Source organism: Diadema setosum, chromosome 9 (assembly GCF_964275005.1).
Source record: "Diadema setosum chromosome 9, eeDiaSeto1, whole genome shotgun sequence".
Taxonomy (NCBI): Eukaryota; Metazoa; Echinodermata; class Echinoidea; order Diadematoida; family Diadematidae; genus Diadema; species Diadema setosum.
The window spans coordinates 2,186,346-2,206,670 of record NC_092693.1 but is presented as its reverse complement, the minus strand read 5'-3'; the positions used below and the strand labels follow the sequence as shown (position 1 = coordinate 2,206,670).

The 20,325-nt window shown below is 37.8% G+C and overlaps 1 protein-coding gene across 1 annotated transcript in view; it reads left to right on the top strand.

The window, feature by feature from the left end:
* The first annotated feature begins 934 nt into the window (after nucleotides 1-934).
* LOC140232743 (uncharacterized) overlaps nucleotides 935-20,325 on the top strand; it is a 26,644-nt gene continuing 7,253 nt past the window's right edge. The window contains exons 1-10 of the mRNA XM_072312860.1: nucleotides 935-994; nucleotides 1,725-1,827; nucleotides 5,161-5,277; nucleotides 10,234-10,263; nucleotides 10,586-10,681; nucleotides 11,272-11,373; nucleotides 12,257-12,286; nucleotides 14,380-14,478; nucleotides 15,347-15,481; nucleotides 18,988-19,116. Coding sequence (XP_072168961.1) covers nucleotides 935-994; nucleotides 1,725-1,827; nucleotides 5,161-5,277; nucleotides 10,234-10,263; nucleotides 10,586-10,681; nucleotides 11,272-11,373; nucleotides 12,257-12,286; nucleotides 14,380-14,478; nucleotides 15,347-15,481; nucleotides 18,988-19,116 — 901 coding nt within the window. The remainder of the gene's footprint in view (nucleotides 995-1,724; nucleotides 1,828-5,160; nucleotides 5,278-10,233; nucleotides 10,264-10,585; nucleotides 10,682-11,271; nucleotides 11,374-12,256; nucleotides 12,287-14,379; nucleotides 14,479-15,346; nucleotides 15,482-18,987; nucleotides 19,117-20,325) is intronic.

Genomic DNA, 20,325 nt, shown 5'->3' with positions numbered 1-20,325 from the left:
CTCTATTTCCCTCTCGTTTCTCTCATTGTATGCAGGCCCTATGTTTATTATTTTAATGTGTACGTGGAAAGTTTGGTGAGGAAAACGAAATTTTGAGACCACTCTGTTTCAATGTCTGTTTTTCAAAATACTAGCTCGACGTGGTCATATCCATTATTTGAACCGATTTGAAGATCATGTCTGCTTGTCAGAACTGATAGAAAGTAAACATTTACACCAAAGATGTTGTCGAACATCACCTTGTTCTGACATAGTGCGTTTCAACGAGGTTTGTCTGTTTGTTCGGTAGGTAGGTGGGCATGGTTGGTTAGTTGTTGTAGTTGTAGCGTAGTAGTAGTTGGAGTAGTAGTAGTAGTAGTAGTAGTAGTAGTAGTAGTAGTAGTAGTAGTAGTAGTAGTAGTAGTCGTTGTTGTTGTAGTTATTATTATTATTACTGTTATTATTATTATTATTGTTTGGGGGAGGGGCTCGATTTCTTTTAATTCTGTCTGGGAGGGGAGAGAGAGTAGTAAGAGAGATGAGGAGGAAGGTTGGGGAAAGAGAGGGGGAGGATGTTTGAGAGACCAGATTTTGATTAAGCTGTGTCCAGATAATTGCATTCTCGACAATACCTCTCGGCAAATATTTCAATACTCGGGATTAATTTTGTCTCCGCAAGCTGTCACAAACCTTGTATAGAGGTGGGGGATCAGAAAGATAAACAACTTGAAACGTCATCAAACATCTGTTGCAGGGTACTATGTCTTTTCATTAACCCTTATCCCACTAAACAAAAGAAAAAAAAAGAGCAGAACTCATTTTGTGAAAATATATCAGTAACGGACAAGGAGAACACGGCCAGAAATCAGAGTAATATCACAATTTTGATAACACGCACTGAGACTTACACTGTATTTTGAACAATTCTTGTGTAAACGTCGAAAAGCAAGTCGAGATGGTGACTCTATGGAAAGTGCTGCTGACAGCATTGACGCTCATCTTCATTTTTCAAGAGGTAAGAAAAGTGATTGAAATAAGTGTGGCAATCATATCATTTAAGGTTTAACAGGATGCCATCGAGATGTTTCAGTTGTTAACTACTGGGTGATATGATTCGAAATAAAATGGAATCACACCAATCATGCAATGTCGGCTGTGTGAAACTTGTGAAGGACGAAAATGATTCCTGTGGACGAGGCGTTATTTTCAGAGTGTTTTCATGGTTACACCGGTATTAACACGAATGATACTGTTCAATTTCGCTCCCCCACTATCGTCTCAGAGCCGAGGAAAGCTGTGAATGTGCACGCACCATGATCATAAATTTCATGTTGTTGACTCGATATGACAGTATTAATTCTTACACTCACAACATTGTCGCTTCATGTTCCCAAGTATACGAATTTGGTGCTGTGATATTCCCAAGGGCCAAGGATATACATTTCACTCAACGTATCTAATTGTAGGAATAAATACCACAATGTTTTCCAGTAAACATCTTACTCTACACACCACATAGAAAGTTTCAGGAACTATCAAATGGTGACACTTGTGATAATAATGATAATAACTTATTATGATAATTCATTTCATTTAATTTCATTTCATTTCGTGATGATAATCATGCATGGTAACCTGGTAATGATAAGAATATCATAACAACAATGAAACATGTTATTAATTTGATGGTAAATATTGCATTGTGACAGCGGTATCAATGAGAGTTGTTTGGCTTGATTTGAAAGATATTGGCTTGCGACGTCGACGTCGAATGCGACCACGGAATCGTAGACGAGGAAACTTGTCGATGTGTTTGCAGAACGGGATGGTGGGGCGATCGGTGCGACGGTGAGTGTAATGTCGGCCTACAAGGTTCGAATCGAATCCTCGAATATGCATGCTCATGATTTCTTTTGTCGTAGCTACTTCTAAAAGACTGATCAATTCACTCCATGTAGGGCAATTTGTCAATTAAGTTGCAAGTCGTGACACTATTATATAATTGGAAAAAGTCTTTTATCTTTTCTGTGCCATCAATAAAAACTGTTTTATTTTATTTGTATGTAGTGCCTATGTACCCAGTTGATGTCCAGCATATTCTCACAGCCAAAGCTGAAAATAAGGTTCACCACCTGTTTTATGACTTGATGTGGAAAAGTATACTACCGCTGCTAGTACTGCTATGATACCACAGTTACTACTACTACTCAAGATTGACAAAAGCAGCTTTTAAAGTAGTTTTCGAATAATCCTGAGAAACTCATTGATATGGAATGGTAACACATCGACAGAAAGGAACAATATAGGGCATTTCTTGTGTTCCCTCAGCATCAATGTTTTCCCCAGACAGACCCTTCAGGAGAGCTGTGTCCATGAATCATGCAGCCTTTCATCCTCAAGGCAAACTGAAATTGATTATCCATTCTTCCTTCGATTGTTGAATACCGAGAGCAGGCATACAACAAGTTAATTTCTCTCCCCCCCCCCCCCACCTTTCTTCCAGCAATGTACAGAAGTTTCGTAAATATGGACACATGCGATAGAATACTCACCAGGCCGATTCTTTCATTAATGTCGGATCTCTTTGTTGCAGATTCAATTACTTGTATGCCCTTCACGTTTGCATGTTTGAAGGAATCGAAAATGCCACAAGTTGAATACGCGTTGCCTTTGGGAAATGGTTAGGCTCCTGTTAAGTAAAGATTCGATAAATAGTGAGAACATCGATAAAGATCGACTTTGTGCACGTCCACAGCCTCATAACTTACAATCGTCTTCTTCCTCAATCATGCTTATTAACTTCATTGCTAGGCAACACACGCAAAGTCGGGGCCGCACTTTTTGTGCTGGTTTTCTTAAAGTAACTCGTTCTATATTCCTCTCAGAAGGAATGAAAAAAAAAATGAGGGATATTTAGCTCAGTCACTTCCTTCCAGTTAAAGGAACATACTCAAGCCCATCTTTCCTACTTATGGCAAATTGTTATGCACCTTGCAAGAGTAGGCTTGCTAAGGTTAACCATCCCACGCAGCTATTGAGTGCATGGATGTAAAGAAGACCCTTCACAGATCATGGTTATACATTTATGTAATGGGAAATTTGGTACGAGAAATTATTATGTGGTGATTCCTTACATTTAACATCTGAGAGGATGAACGATTCTGCCATCATGGTCCATTCCTGTTTGATCCCTGCAAAATTCAATACAGATATGTATAGATTAATAGGGAAAAAAAGGTAGTTATACCAATGTCATCGTCGAAGGAAGGTGAATAATGATAATGATCATGATGTTTACATGCGACTAGAATTTCTGGATGAATACCAACAGACAATGTAGGAAGGCAAAGAAAAGAAATCCGCTTAGTGATTTTACACAGCACAGCAAGACTTGGATTATGTGAGCCACATTTTATTAGTATGTTGTTCTTTTAACGAGTGTTTGTTTCGGTTACAGTCATCTCGGTATACGATGAAGAAAATCCAGTGAAATCACTGCGACGGATGCGTGATTCTTTTATGACGTCAATGCGATATTTAATTCAGAAGTTCGTGTTCTCTCGTCTTATTTGTATCATCGATCATGCGCGCAGTGCTGTATATGCTACCACGTTTGTTCTGATAACAATCTCAGTTCATGAGAAATTAACGACATAACCATACCAAGCATAGCCAAGCCCTTCCTTTTTTAATAAAATCTAACCGCTTATTCTTGACATTTGAATTTGTAAACCATTGTGCAACCAAAACATCTACTATGACATCATAGCGGGAAATTTCAAGAAATCTTATGAAACCATCCAAGGTGATTACATAGGAAAATACATCACTTCGAAAACGGAACGAGAGAAAAAACGCACTTACAGTCCCCCTTAGAAATCCATTATAAAACTGATATGAAAATTATGGAAAAAAATTGATAGAATGTTCTACCTATTTATGATAACCTAAAATACCGTAGAATTTTCTATCTAAATTTCTGTCCACCCGAATATTATCAGCATCGATAGGGGGAAAACGAGTACACTCAATTTCCTCTTTTCAGGTTTAGGAAAAAAAAAATCATTTTCCCCCCTTTTTTATGTTCTGATTTTTTTTTTCTCCACTGTCAGATTAATGCTAAGCACTGTATAATAATTATCATTCTTTGTTATAGAAGAAACAGTGGCATTTCAAAAAGTAATGGTGGTAGTATCAGCGGGCTATAGATGCTATACTTGTTTTCATAGTGATTGTTAGAATAACAACAGAAGTATAGTGTGAGTTACCAGAATTGTCATAAGTCAGAGAGCGGCTGGGCGTGAGATTGTGCGTCCGCGCCGCCCGAGGGAGCGAAGCGACCAAGTCCGGGGGAGGGAGGGGGAGAGACTCTGTGTGCACACCCCTTCCCAGGGGTAAGGCGCTTTAGCATGATAGTATTTGTAATATTTTTTATGCTCTAAATCGTACGATCTGGTGCATACTAACGGTTATTTTGGTTTAGTCCGATGGAATATATATTTTCTCAAAATGTGACGTTTTGGGTGGTTGGACATCCATATATGATTTGTGTGTGTGCGTGTATGTGTGTGGGTTTTTTCTTTTGTGAGATGTGAGACTCAGGTTTAATGCGTGTGATCTGGTAGGTCTCAGTTATACGGCACTAATTGTGGTAGTTATAACAGTAGCACTAGTATCAGTAGTAGTAGCAGCAGTAATAGTAGTAGTATAGTAGTTGTAGTAAGTAGTGGCAGTATAGTAGTGGTAGAAGTAGTAGTAGTAGTAGTAGTAGTAGTAGTAGTAGTAGTAGTAGGTAGTAGTAGTATGAAGTAGCAGTATATTAGTAGTTTCGAGTATAAGAGACAGCTGTATCAGGTATAGTAGAAGCATAAAACTGAGCTGTTTTACGAGAGGGCAGAATTGTTGTTTTTTCTTTCTTTTTTTCCTCGCTTGTGGCGAATTATCGTACATGTATAAGGAAGCTAGTAATAACAGGAATTTGATTTATATCACTGAAATCATGAACTAGCAAGTGAAGCATGATATTCAAATGCTCGTATGCATCGCATGATGATGATGGATGATGACGACGACGACAAAGATGATGATGACGATGCTGGTGCTGATGATGATGATGATGATGACATGGCCTAGACTGTAGCCAAAGACAACAATGACTTATCTAACACGCTAATTTTTCAGAGAAGTGCATCGACAGCCGAGGCGAGGTTGCCTGTAGGGGCTATGCTGGTCTGTGTAACAAGACACAGTACGCCAACTTCGTCCTGAAGAACTGCCCTGCTACCTGTGGCATTTGCGGTGAGTATAAGGCACTAAACACAGGAGGGAGGGACAGCATCCTCTCTTAGTCCAGTGGTAATCTAATCTCTCCTGCCATGACAAAGCGTGATTACCAATCCCCAAAGACTGAATGGCAGAGGCAAAAACTTGCACCGGGCGGCAATGACAGGTTTAGCCGATGGAATGAAGTGGTCGTTTTTTGTTTGTTTTTTTTTCAGGTTTCGTCTTTTGTCTGTTAGGGTTTTGACCACTTTTTTTCAAGAGTGCCCAAGGGACTATGTATTAGTGCTCGTATGAGCTCGTAGATGATTCAACGCAGGTCGTTGCAATGTCCAGGACAAATATCGGTGGACGGAAACATATACCATGGAATTACGATAATAAGAATATAATATGGTATATGTTGGTTCTCCTTATATAACACCTTTCTACCAAGTCGTGGTGTTCAGTGCTTTACAGTACATGTATACCATTCACTTCCTTTGTCGTGTCAAGAATTTGATCTTCCCGTATGGAGTGTAATCCCACGTTTTGTGACGTTCACACTGCTAGATCCACCCACAGTAATGTTCAGTTGTCAGTGTGATGTTCATTATTTTGAAGATTTGTTAATCCGAAAATGACATAAGGTTTGTTTTCCCGAAGGTTTGCCATTCCGAAACACTCAACCTCCCGAGGTTCGTTAATCCAAAAATGATATAAATAAGGGTCGTTATTGCGAAGGTTCGTTAGTCAGGACACGAAATAATGTTCACCATCCCGAAGGTTCGTTGATCCCAAAATGGAATAATCTGTGGCGTGTTTTCCCCCTTTGAGTGACATCTAACACCTTGTCTAATGTTTCTACGTCATGCATTGTTTATCCTGATGATGATGCAGCAGAAGGGAAGGGTGCCATACGGAGGAGGAAAGGGGAAGTACTTTTTTTTAGCAATAACCAGTACCAAGTACGATTGTATTCCATATCGTCAAAAATTATGTGTATCGGGTGTGTTTGTGTGTGTCGATGCATATCTGTGCATTTATCTGTATGGATGTGTGTGCGCTTGTGTTCATTGTGTTATATCGTCCCATTTTTGTAATAACAATGTCGTGTTTTTTCATTAAATGATGTTTATTTCTTGTTTGGAATTACACACCTTATTTCATTTTCGGATTAACGAACCTTATTTCATTTTTTTGATCGACTACCTTTGTTTTATTTTCGGATTTAAAAGAACCTTTGGGATAACGAAACGTAATTACACTTTATGATTAAAAAACCTTCGGAATAACGAACCTCATTTCATTTTCGGATTAACGAACTGTACCGGTTATCTACCCACGTAATATTTTGTGATCTAAATATACCCGAGTAGTGAGGGATGTTGTATGGTAAAGGACAAATTTGTCATAAGAGGGCTCGAAAGACCGAGACGGACGTCACAACAACTCTTCCGAAGACCAAGGTGAATGGTGATGCAGAGCTAGTTGAATATAAATCAACCGTTTACTCAGCAAAAGACACTGCCAATTGTATTTGAAATAACAAACTCATGTTTGGCTGGTGCAACTTGTGTGTAACAACATCATTAAAAGACGCATACACAGACACAACACACACACACACACACACATACACACACACACACAAATTGATTCTGTACCTATCGGTCAAACGATCAGACTGGCTCTATAGTCTTCCGGAATCTTCTTGGAAATACGAGATGGGTTCGTGCCCGTACTCAAGGTATAGAATAGTGAAAGAGCAGTGCATGTTTGTGTGTGTTTGTGTGCGTGTGAGTGTGTTTGTGTTTTTGTTTGCCTCTCTGTCTGTCTGTTTGTGTTTGGATATGGATGCGCTGTAGTAGGCCTGTGTGTGTGAGAGACCCAGAATTGGGCAGACGTATAGCCTTAAAGGGATTGTACAGCTTTGGTTGAGACCTAACTTCAGGTTTCTAACATTTTTTTGATGATATAATGAAAAATCTCGTATGAATATGAAAGAACATGCAATTCCAAGAGGAATGCAATGTTTTGGTTTTGAAATGGCTGAGTTGCCCAAAACTTACAGCAATCCTAATAAAAGGTGGGACTCATTTTTATTACGATCAATTTGTTTTACTTTGTTTTAAAATGTCTCGACCATTCCAAAACCGATTTTCATCAAATGAACATTGAATTCCTCTTAGAATGGTAGCTATGTTCTATTTCATAAGTTGTCTCTTGACATTTTGCAAATAGTTAAAAAACATAATTCTCATCTCCGCCGAAACTATACTATCCTTTTAAATTCTTTTTGGATTGATTCAAACAAACAGAAAAAAAAAGCCAACGTGATTTTGAGGAGCATACCTGCACTCGGTCAATTCGCCGTATGTGTTCACATCGTGGGTGTCACAAAATAAATAACGTTCAAAGCCGTATTGTGTCCGACAGTAACTTGCAGGTAACTTGGGGGAAAGTATTTTTAGGAAAAGAAAGTATCCTTCGGACAGAAGTGAAAGGGGTGCTATTTTTCACTGCCCGTACCAACAGACGTATACATTATACAGTCGCAGATGCAAATTCGTGTCGCTTAATGCACATGTGCTGCTAAATGCACTTGTTATATCGACATGCACCTGTTATGCAAATGCACCCTCTATGTCTAAAGTAGCACAATTCCCTCATCGCTCGTAATGGCAGTTATATCCAGATGCCTAACAGCGTGCTGTCTGATTTGCTGATCCTGTTCTTCCTGCACTTGTTCTAAAAAAAAAAAAGACAAAAACGAAAATACACACACAAAACAGGTCGGCATCAGGGGACTTGCAAAACCGCGAATGTCCCATTTTGAATTAACATAATACAAGTTGCAGACTTCTCCAGAATTGTCACGAAATGGAAGGGGAGGGGTGACAAAAGTGTTAGTTTTTTAATTCCATCACCAAAATATCGCCAAAATTGTAAAAAGTAATGCTCTGGATTTCACAGTCTGGAAACTTTATGGAGGCGATTCGCAGATCCCGTACCCAGACTTAAACATCCAAAATGAACTTCGTACTGATTGCTTCAAAAAGTCGGTTCAAGACAGAAAAACATGCAACGGTGTATTCTAGACCAGTTATGTGATGAATATCTAATTTATTACTCTTTTTAAATCCCACTTGACATAGTGGGACAGAAAATGCTCCATGCCTTCCTCAATGTATATAAATGTAGGCATATCATTATATTCTACACTGCACTCCTATCCAATTCAAAGTGTGGAGCAATTCCCCCCCCCCCCCCCCGAACGCCACGAGAAACATAACAAAAACTATACATTTTGTATCTGAGTACAAACGCAAATGATGCAAAATTCATCTAAATTTGTATATCCTGATGCAGTTATGATTATGGCAAGCAATAAATATATTGTCTAATCAGAGCCACGTGACAAAGGAAATGGCGCCTATTCCTCGCAAGGCAAAAACTTGTGGTAAAAACATAGAGATGATCGTGTTGGCCTATCAATGACATTGTCATCATAATATATGAGGGAGGCGGGAAAAAAGGGGGAGGGGCTAGCTGAGGTCATAGGTTTGATATCGGTCTCCACTCAGGTATATTCAGCCTCATTGTACCAAACATTACGTATCGTTACCTTCACTGCTATATCATTAACGAAAAAGTATAATAGACAAGCGTCCCTATATATAGTTTTCAGCACGACTTGAACACAATTGATCGACCAGGTGCTTGTGTGTGTAAGCACGAGTGTGTGTTTTTATTTGTTTGTTTTGTTTTGTTTTTACTCTTGTTAAATATATCAATTTTCATGCACATTGTCATTAAGAAGTGCATTTAGTCAGTAAGATATAAAGGGTAATGACGTATAAATACGTCTTTTGACGCATTTTTTCTTCCAAATCAAATTATGCTTTCTGTCTACTGGTAAATATTTCATTGTTTGTCTCGACAAGCACCGCGAACGGTGAAAGCAGTAAACATGTTGATTCCTGTGGTAAAAGGCACTTATATGAAGATTTTTTTTAAAAAATACGATTTTACATAATTCCAAAACAGCTCTTGTCTTTCACTAGTCTCTTACTTGCGCTAGATTTGATTACGGCAGTGTTTTTTTTTTTTTTTTTTTTTTTTTTTTTTTTGGGGGGGGGGGGGGAATTATTCAAATCTTAGAAAAAAAAAACGGTGCTGACGGTGGACTGAAGACACACAACAAAATCGTTTCATAATCGTACATCATGAGACACCTGGAAAATGAGAGATGAGGTATCACCGTTGTATAAGAATCGGTCAGGGGACTGCTCCGTATAATTCAATAACCTTTCATAATTCATGGATCGAGAAACAGCTACAAAAATAGAATATGCTGCCCAAAGCTAAGATTGACGTAGATAATATAATGAAGTCTATTTTTTTTTAAAACAGTTGATATGTAATATCTAACTAACTATCTAATCTAACTATCTTTTTTCGCAATCTTTAAACGTACGCTTGGTATTTCTTGGTATTTCTCTGAAATTGTAATTTGCCCACGCTTGTGTCTTTATTACGTTACCCAAATTGGTAGGAAGGTGTTGCTTAATTTCTTGTTCTATCTTTCTGAATTATTGATCTGTTCCATGGAATTTGTTTATGTAAGGTCCTTTCCTGCGTTCTCTGGTCATGTTATTATGCTCAAATATATGAATGAAAAAAAAAAACCAACATGTTTTAGGACTTGGTGCGCAACATATTTTTTTTTTTATTGCAGGAAATTGGTGCACCGAAATAAAATAAATTGAAAATAACAACTGACTGGTTGACAGCTACATTGGAAGCAAGGAATAATATAATTAAATGAAAGAATGAATGAATGGATGAAAATCAATAAATAAACAAATGAATCAATCATTTCAATATATAGTGAAAATATTGAAAATTCATTGTAAAGCTATAGCAATGCTGTAAATAGAAGATGTACTTCATTGTGTTTTCGTTTGCTATTCTATCTCGATATCTTTACAGAGAAATTTGGACCAGGATCCGAAGGCTTTGGTGAGTGTGTGCAGTTATTTCTAGATTATTTCTTGAACGTTGTTCCGTACTTCCCTCCCATGCCGAAGAAAAAAGACATGCACCTATCCAAACTTGGTTGATGAAACTAATTATCACGTCATTGCGATATAAATTTGTTGGTTTCGACGCAAACCTCAGGTATAGACACCATGAAAGATATGTTTTCAATTCACAAAACACGCCGCTTCATGTAGGAGAGTAGTAAATTTGAGCAACCATACAAAGTATCACAACAATCTAACCTTAAAACAAAGACTTATGGAGATCTCAAAATTCATTTACACTTGTTTTCTTGAGACAGTATGTGAACTTCGCTGCTCCCAGCCAGGAGGAACCGTTGACGCAGCTTCTTGTACGTGTCAATGCGCCAAGGGATGGTACGGCGAATTGTGCGAAGGTATAATGTTCCCTCATTTCGAAGAGATGTAGCTTGAAGCTATAGATATAGGTGGTAACTTTTGTTAATAAGGTCAGTGTGAGGCAACAGGAATCGCTTCAAAAGTTTCAGGCTCAAACCGCATGAGATTTGACCTCTTTCTGCCATCTTGGAGTCCATCATTAAAGGGGAAGTGAATGCATAAATAATTGTAATACACCAAAGAAAAACTTATGAATCTCGGACGATTGGTTATGTTTTATATATATATAAAAACATCTTTTTCAAAGAAAGGTGGACGTGGGCGATTTACTTTGGCAATTTGATATAGAATTATTGTCATTGCTTGAGATAGATCTTAGTTCATGTGCTCTTTTGGAGTCTTCGGACAAAAATAATAATGTCCTTTTAATGTATGCGAGATTCATTTTATATTTTCTTCATAGTTTATTCTTCTACTGTGACGTCATGAATTGAAGAGTTTCTACCACAAATGGAATTGTTGTTGTTGATACTGCTGCTATTGTTGTTATTGTTGTTATTATTATTATTGTTGTTGCTGCTGCTGTTACTGCTGTTGCTGTGCTGTATATGTATTTCTTTGTTCCCAGAGAAGTGCGAGGACACTTCGGATAAATGCCACCAGTGGGGCGTGGGTCAGTGCAGCAGCGCCTCCGTCGCCAGACGTTGCCCGGTCATGTGTGGAATATGCGGTAAGTGACCCCATAACGATCGACAAGTGTTCAAGGATTGGGTGAGTGGAAATAAGCCGGCAGGCAAGGGAGTTGGGAGGTGTCGGCAGAAGGAGCTTGAGTAGGAGGGCGCGGAGGCGGGGAAGAAGAAGAGAAGCAGGGAGAGGAGGAGGAGAATGAGGAGGAAGAGGATGAGGATGAGAACGTTGAGTACGAGGAAGAGGAGGTTGCGGAGAAAGCATTATTGTTTACAGCAGGCGTATAGCATGACAGTTCATACATTTTAAAGAACAATCTCTCAACGTAAAGTCCTACGAGCAAATTTTACCTCCATGAGTAATATGTGTATGTATAAGCCAGTTGACATTCACACAAGCTAAACATATGCAGAGTAACGTCGTTGCAGAACTTCTTTGGAAATTTACTTACAACACCTTTACTAAATAGGTCTTCCTGAAGACTGTTTTTAAACCTTCATGCCTAAACTGGATGTGTACCGGAATGTAAAGGTGTGTAAATATGAAGCGTATTCTTTTGTCCAAATCAAAAATAGAGGCCTCACTTATAATATGTAAATTATATCACTATCTGTTTGCCTATTCTCAATGGATTTTCTAATTAAACCACATGCTTTGAAAATTCTTTCGTTGAGAGTTCAGTACAACACCATTAGTAACTACGAGCTGGCTGGTACACGAACAAAATGTACAAACACGTGAGTGAGTGTGTGTGTGTGTGTGTGTGTGTGCGCGCGCGCGCACGTATGTCTCTCTTCAGAGCAATTTGAATCCCCAAGTAAAGTTTGTATTTGCAGAGTTGATAATTATCTTCCCTCCAGTGGTTACTGTCAACGGCTGATGAAACTTGAATTTGTGAAACTCAAATCTCTTTCTCTCATTGATAGACGGCTTTGGACCTGGCTCGCCCGGATATGGTGAGTTGAAAAGAAAATAATTGACACTTCAGTATATCCCCCTCATATCTCGCTTTCTCTTTCTATTTATATGTATATATATATATATATATATATATATATATATATATATATATATATATATATACATATATATACAAATATATACATATATACTTATATATTCATATATTCATATAAATCTGCAGCCATTTGAACATCTGCGGCTGTATGTAAAAGTCTCCTAAATGCACGTCCCAGCAGCAGAGACTGTGCTTCTGTGCACAGAAACTGTGCTTGTTTTCGATCACCTTATAAAACGTGCTCGAGCGCTGGTGACAGCAACTATTTTGGGTACGCTGAAAGCATAACAGATCAATGAGAATCCTAAAAGAGATATATATATATATATATATATAGTTACATATATCATATATATAAATATATATATATATATATATATATATATATATATATATATATATATATATATATAAATTATGATGGTTGTTTATTCTTTTCATCCCTACAAGCTCTTCTCGTTGTCTCACTCAGATCAGATTGAATGCCATCCGTATCAATAATTGTTATACTCTAATCTCCAGCCAGCTATAGTAAATCCTCAATCATAAAATAAAGACGCCTTCTAAGCAGAAAATTTAAGCAGTAATAAAGTAAGTAATATCTTAATCAAAAGAGGCTTCGACTGCTACTCCTAATTTCTGAGAATGAACCTTTTAGACCAAGATTACGATTTAAATCATCTTGCAAAAACCATCAATTTCACTCAGATAAAAAGCCAAATGAATTCGCGCCCCAAGGTGACAAAAGATCTTGATAATCAGGTCTAAAACAACTTCGATTCTTTCTCCCTATCTTCCAACTGGCTTTAGATAAAAGCCACTTATCATTCTGGTCACGAAAAAACTTAACAGACCTTATATAATTACGTTTTCTCAAGTAGGTATTCTCCCCTTTTCTGCATTTTGACACGTGCCTGGAAGGTAATTGCAGTTATCATCATTTCCAACCACCGTAGATAGATTTTGTTTCTATAACTCAGATAAGTACGACATCGTATGATGGGGTTAAATTGCATTCGCCGTACAGGATCGTTTGCATTTCTCTTGACCCCACCTTCGTACATGACATAGATGATGAATTTGTGTCGGTCTGTGATATGTCGGGGCTCTTCTGTGCTGTGCTGTTACGATTCGTATCGTGTTTGTTTGTTTGTTTGTGTGTGTGTGCGTGTGTGTGTGCGTATGTGTGTAAGTCCTTGCACATTGTTTGTCCCATATTACAAGATCGTCAGTATTTTATTTCAAATTCACTTTAAGTTTGTTTTACTTCTCCACTATCTTGTACGAATGAAATTATTACGACAAATTAAAAAACGTTCTCATTAAAATAACGATCAAAAATACTTGAAGAGAACTCAGGCATAATTCCGTGTATACACGAACATACTAAGATTGTATACGGATGGAGGAAACCAGCAGCGTTAAGCACTTCGCTTGACTGAGATGACGGCCTCGGGGCGATATGGTATCTTGTATATCTCTCTCGCTTTAAACTGAAGGAACAAAAACCACACACACACACAGACACCCCCACACACACCCACCCACCCACCCACACACACACACACACAAATAAAAACTTTAACCTCGACGAAAAAGCCGAGGAGGACAACACAAAGGGAATGTATAACAAGGCGGAAATGATGAATATGAGGGGACATAATAAAAGAAGGGTAAAACTCTGCATAATAATGAAGAGTCTACTTATCACGTCTTCCTTGATTGCAAGATGACAATTTCAAGTGAAAAAAAAAACGCGTTTGTATTTTATGTTTTTTCTGCATGTTTTATGTATTGCATTCTTGTTGTTCAAAATATTTACCGTGGTATTCACTCGTCTGTTACCATATTGTACATGTTTTTCATTGTTGCAGCTAAGTACAATGTACTCGTGTATTGTTTATCACACAGTGTCAATCGATTTGTTTTTAGGTGGTTTAAACATGAAAGCGTTTTTTTTTTTCGTATAACAATTATGATGAGATGCAATTATGATTGCTTTGCTTTGGGTATCGATCCCCGACCCCCTAGTGTGCCTGAAGGACTGCGTGAATGGTGGAACTATGATCGATACGGACAATGAGTGCCGTTGTTTGTGCGCCAAAGGATGGGAGGGCGAACAGTGTGAGGGTGAGTATAGTCGTATCATTCCCGCGACGTGTCCTTACGTAGGTTGCCATGGTTACTATTTCTGCACGATCGCTCTAGGTTTGAGAATGTGCTCCAAGTTCCCTCTTTAGTCAACAACAGAATCGATTAGTGTTTCAGTGGGCGTGTGGAAGGAATATTGTCGCATCAAAATAAAAATGATAATATCGTGAAAACAGTGTTTCTCTGGTTCATTTATAAGGACAATTATGATTATGTTTGTGTAGAACGAGGGAGAGAGATAGAGAGGGGAAAAAGTCATGAACGGATATAGTGTGAAAGAGTTCGCGTTATTTAATATTTAAGACTTATATACTTTAATAATACATTTTGAAATGAAGAAGAAGAAAGACGGAACGATTTTATCAAACACTCAAATAAAAGATGTAGTGATGTTTCAATAGTTGTTGAAAAAAAAATAGTCAACGTAGCTATAACTATCGGATAATTATAATATGCCATATTTCATTTCAACAACGTTGCTGAAGATTTTGACAAAGGCTTAATATTTACATTACCATAAAACTCAACTCACGTCATTAACATGCTTAAAGTTTTCACAGAATGTGCAAATATGTTTTTATGAAAAATACTTCACTTTGTAATGACTACCGATATGTATATGGTATTCCTTGCTACCTAATGTATCATTTCTTAAAAGGCATATTGAATTTATACTTTTGTACATTCTGTTGACAGAAGTGAAAATAAAACATTTGAATTGAATTGAAAAGTCATTCAAGAAAATGTGTGGTCTGTCCAAGGCGTAGTAGTGAAGGGCTTTATCAATGGTGTGGCGGCGCTGTCTAATCTTTACCCACCCTTTTCTTCAATCTTCCTTCAACACCAGTTATGTGTGAAAACAAGCTGAGACGCTGCGAATATGACGTCACCAAGGTCAAAGGAGGGTCGTTCTTCACTCGTGACCAGTGCTACAGCGAGCAGAGTGTCTACAAGAATTGTCGTGCGATGTGTGGGATATGTGGTAGGATGTCTCATTGTTTGTTGCTTGCCATTTTCTTCTTTATTGTCATGTTTGAACATGTATATCATTCTATCTTTTCATTTTTTAAGTGCCATGAGTACCGAAAGTATTATTATTATCATAATTATTATTATTATCATTATTACATAGGATTATTATACTCTTATAATATGGGCCACGACGCGAAAAAGGGGCCCTTAGGGCATGCTAAGTACCAAAATGTGAGTATTTACTGCCATATTTTAGAATAAACTCTGACTTATTTAGATATGCAAACCGTTTTGTGAAATTCCACCCCTAAATTTTGATATTAAGAAAATGTTCAAATCCTGTCACTTTTTGATGCGTCTATGATGCGCGCGCAGCTAGCTATACTTCTGGTCCTTTTTATGGCGTTTGTGCGCCACAGCGCCAAGGGCCCTTTTCTCGCGTCGCGGTCCAATGAATTCCAATATGAAAGATGCGTTCCTACTTAATTTATGTAACAAAAGTTGTTAAATTCAAAAAGGAGTTTTCCTTTAAAAGCTTCAAGGAAACAAGTCTTTTGTCAAATTGGTCATATCAAGAAAAACCCAGTGAAAACAAGTGCTACTTTCCACTGAACCCCTATACCCTGGGGTATCTTTGATGAATACTTGTTGTAACACCTTGTCAGTTTTATCGTGGCAGTCGGGATTTTAGTGAGATCGCTCTCTTAAGCCATCTTGATTGCATTCTCTTCTCTCTCAATATGTTTTAAAAAAAAGACAAAACAAAAAACAAAAAAACAAAAACCGAAATAGCCAGCAGCGGTCTTGTAGTTGTTGTTGTTGTTCAAGTGTTCATCTTAGTCTTGTACATGAAGACCCACTTCATTTACGAGGTGATTCAAACAATCAAATCTTGCAGAATTTGTACAGATTATTTCACATATTCCTCCCCAAATCTCCCTCCATCCCCCGCCTCTCTTTTTCTCCTTCTCTCCGGGCCTTCTCTAGCTCTCGTCTCACGCCCCCCCCCCCTCTCTCTCTCTTTCTCCTTGGCTCTTCATCCGATTTAATTCTGAACAGAATGACTTTGTCTGCCTATTGGGAAGTGACTGGGAAGTGCGACTGACGTTGTAGAGAACTGGTGTCTCGAGTCAAGCCACTTCAGTGGTAATAACATTCAAGAAAAATCGATGGTAATTGTATTCTCGGGGGATCCGCGACATGATGGACGGGAAGAAAAACGTGCAGACGTGTAATTAGTTCCATTCCCGCGTGAACAAAGTATTCAATCTGTTTACTTCGAAAATATGAAATCTCACTTCTCCGCTTTAATACTGGAATGTATAGAAAAACGCTTCATTTTAATGTCAAAAGGTATCAAACTGTGCCATGAATTATACCTGTTAGCTCGATCGTTAATTCCTTAGAAATGCGTGATATCATGAAATCTAATTGATTAAAATGAGATGATTGGTATTTGTTTCCTTGAAACCCCTTTCTGGAAATCCCGATTAAAAAAAGGCCGATACATTTTTCAAATTGCTGCGGTATTGGCATGGCACAGTGATACGTCGAAGAAAAGAGGTGACTTTAGAAGTACATGGAGCTAACTCATATTACTCCTCTTTTGTTTACAAGACGAAAAAAAAAAGGCAAGGAGAATATACTTTGTAAACAAATTGCTGCAAAAGAGGAGAAAGAGGGAGGGAGGGGGGATGGCCGTGACAGATGGAAAAGGGAACTTTACTGTAAAGCATCAAAATTATCTTTATCATTTATACAAACAGACATTACTCAAGCTAGCCATATCATAATCCATAAGACTCCATGTTAATGAGGGTTATAAATAATACTGCCTGCTAAGACACAATCCATAAACTCGAATTCTCCCCATTAAGTATGCGAGCTCCATATCTCAAACAGCGTTTCCAATATCGGTCATAATATGAAGGCTTTGCTGAAAATCCCAGATTACGCCGTTGAGAGCCTGGATGATAGCCGATCATAATGCGTCAATCCAAACTACCCTGGGAGCCGGACTATATAACTTTTCCAGGTCATGAACGAGGGGAAAAAATTCGTGTTACACAAGACGTGAGGGGAGTCAAGAGGTGGAATATATCTGTCTATAAATATGAACGGAAAAAAAATAGATCATGTCGATGGACAGTCTTTTGACAAACAAGAAAATCACGCATCCAGCAGAAAATAAGTAAAAAATAGATACCGTTTGCATGCTCATGAATGTAGATAACAATCTCACATACAAAGTCTTGCCTTTCCTCCACTCTCTCTCTCTCTCTCTCTCCTTTCATTTTTCTATGTATCTCCCTCTCTCTGACATGATTTTTATTTTTATTCTAAGGATTATGACGATGTTTACTATCATCATCATCATTATCATTTATCATTGTTACCATCATTGCTGTTGTTGTTATCAACATTATTATCCCAGAATCATTATCATCATTTAGGTTGTTGTTGTTGTTTTCACACAGGGTAGCTACTTCAGTGATCTAAACACTGTTCTCCCTGTGGGGCGTATTCATACATCAGAAAAAAAAAATAAGAGTACAAATACAATTGGAAAAAAGAGAAATACCAAGAATTTATCAAGTACAAACATTGACAAATGAAAGTCACTTAACAGCATATTATAAGTAGGCTCTATACAGAAACTATAATCTTACTATTACGAATTTCGTATAATAAGCATGTGCATGCGTAATGTCTTCCACAAGATTACTCCAGAAAATGAAAACACCCTTTTCCCAATCTCAGTACTAACTAAGGGTAATATGACTCCACTATTTCGTAAATATCTTGTTCTTTTGCAAAGAGTTTTTATCTGCAATGATGAAACAAGTCTGTGAGGTAAGTTAGCTAATTGCCTGAAAGGACATCATACATGAATTTTGCTTTACTAAATAATCAATGTTCCTCCAAAATCCACCCTACATACACCTTCAGAAGTTGAAGTGTTTGTTTGTTTGTTTCATATTTTCATCTAAGAACATGGCTTGATAGCCCATATTCAGCTGCACTAGCTGTTTTCCATAGGGTCCATTTGGATGTGTGGTGGGACCACTTCACCGGGTTAAAAACACCTTGCACTTTGCGATGAATAAAATGAAGCGGGATCTTTTACGTGCATGAGTTGTGACTCTCTCACACACGGGACATCCATTTCATGTCCTATCCGAGGGACAGAGTGTTTTGCCTCTTACTAGAGGGGACGGTATGATTACACACAACCTTTATCAGTAGACTCTGGAATCAAACCCCGGTCCTTTGGATCTGGAGTTAGACGCGCTACCGACTGGAGCCAAGTCACAGCCCTGGAGTTGGCATATTTTATCTTGGTTCGACAAGATAATGATCGATGCGTCGCAATAGACATGTATCGAGATCATGAAATTATCGTGATTATTGCTTCTGCTGATTCGTCAACGCAGAATACATGTGCTAAAGACGAATAACATTTACACCAAGTCCTTTTATAATGCTTTTACCGTACTTTTCTGTCATTATACGCAGAGAAATTTGGACCGGGCTCTCCCGGGTTTGTCTGCACGTTGACCTGTTTAAATAACGGTACACTGATCAGCAACGCCACACATTGTTATTGCCAGTGCCCCGATGATAAAGTCGGAACAAGATGCGAGGGTAAGTTTGGTCTTTTTTTTTTTTTTGGAAACATCTTTCTCTTTTCTATTCATTTTTATCTCTCCTTTTTTAGGGGGGATGTGGTTGCAAAGTTCATCACACATATTGTCCTCTAGTCTAGAATCGCTGGATCAAGAATTTGATTTCTTTTAGCTCGTTAATTATTCAGATATGAACGTTTTCCGCGTATCCATTAATCATGTTCTTTAGTGGAGGGTGTCTAAGGCGTCCTCTAGTTACTTGTGAGATGAAGAAGTAAGCGTTGACTATAGAATACTAATACCGCATTTGATGTAGGATTTACTTTGACAGTGAATGGAGTGAAGTCATTTATCTACCTTAGAAAATATAATACTTCAATTCTAATTGCATCGTACTAAAAGCCACCGCACACTAAATTTATGACTTTTGATAGCACGACTGACCGATTTTGGATCTGACATACACAAGCGTGTTTATTCTGAGGCTTTTCTGATTTATTTCAGATGTAAAGTCGGTCAGTCGTGCGACCGAAAGTCATGTTAGTGTGAGGTACCCTTAAAATCTGTTCGGGGGATCCATCCTTATTAAAACAAATTATTGCTACTCTCCTCTGCACTCTTGGATCTGGGCTGTAAGTTCGGTGACGTGAGATTACAAGTGAACACGATTGATAACGATGCCTTTATTATATACGAACAAATTTACGTTTAAATTTTATCTCTCCCTGTCGTTTAATGACATACTCCAAGACAGAGGATAATCAATAAGTGTTCATCTAGTATTGATAGCATTTCGTATAGTCACTTACCTAGGGCATGATGATAGCATACACACCAACACACATACATAAAAATGCGTAGTGTAATGTATCGCATTTGTACTATATACATGATTATCTATGAGTATAAATATTACATACACATCCATACGTATATACATTGTAGGCTTATATAATCCATAATATGTAAATAAATATATATAAATATATAATATATATTATGTAAAAGTATGTGTGTGTGTGTGCATGAGAGATTGAAGACTTGGATTGAGCTAATCAAATCGAATATGACATTTCGTGTTGACAATTATCTGGGTGGTTTGGCCAGATGTACCTCGTAAACTTTTCGAGCATCAAGCTAATCATTTACTCTTAATACATTTTTTTCATGTGTATCATTTCTTTTAGCTTAACATTATTCAGACATGCACATTTTTCTTTCATCCATT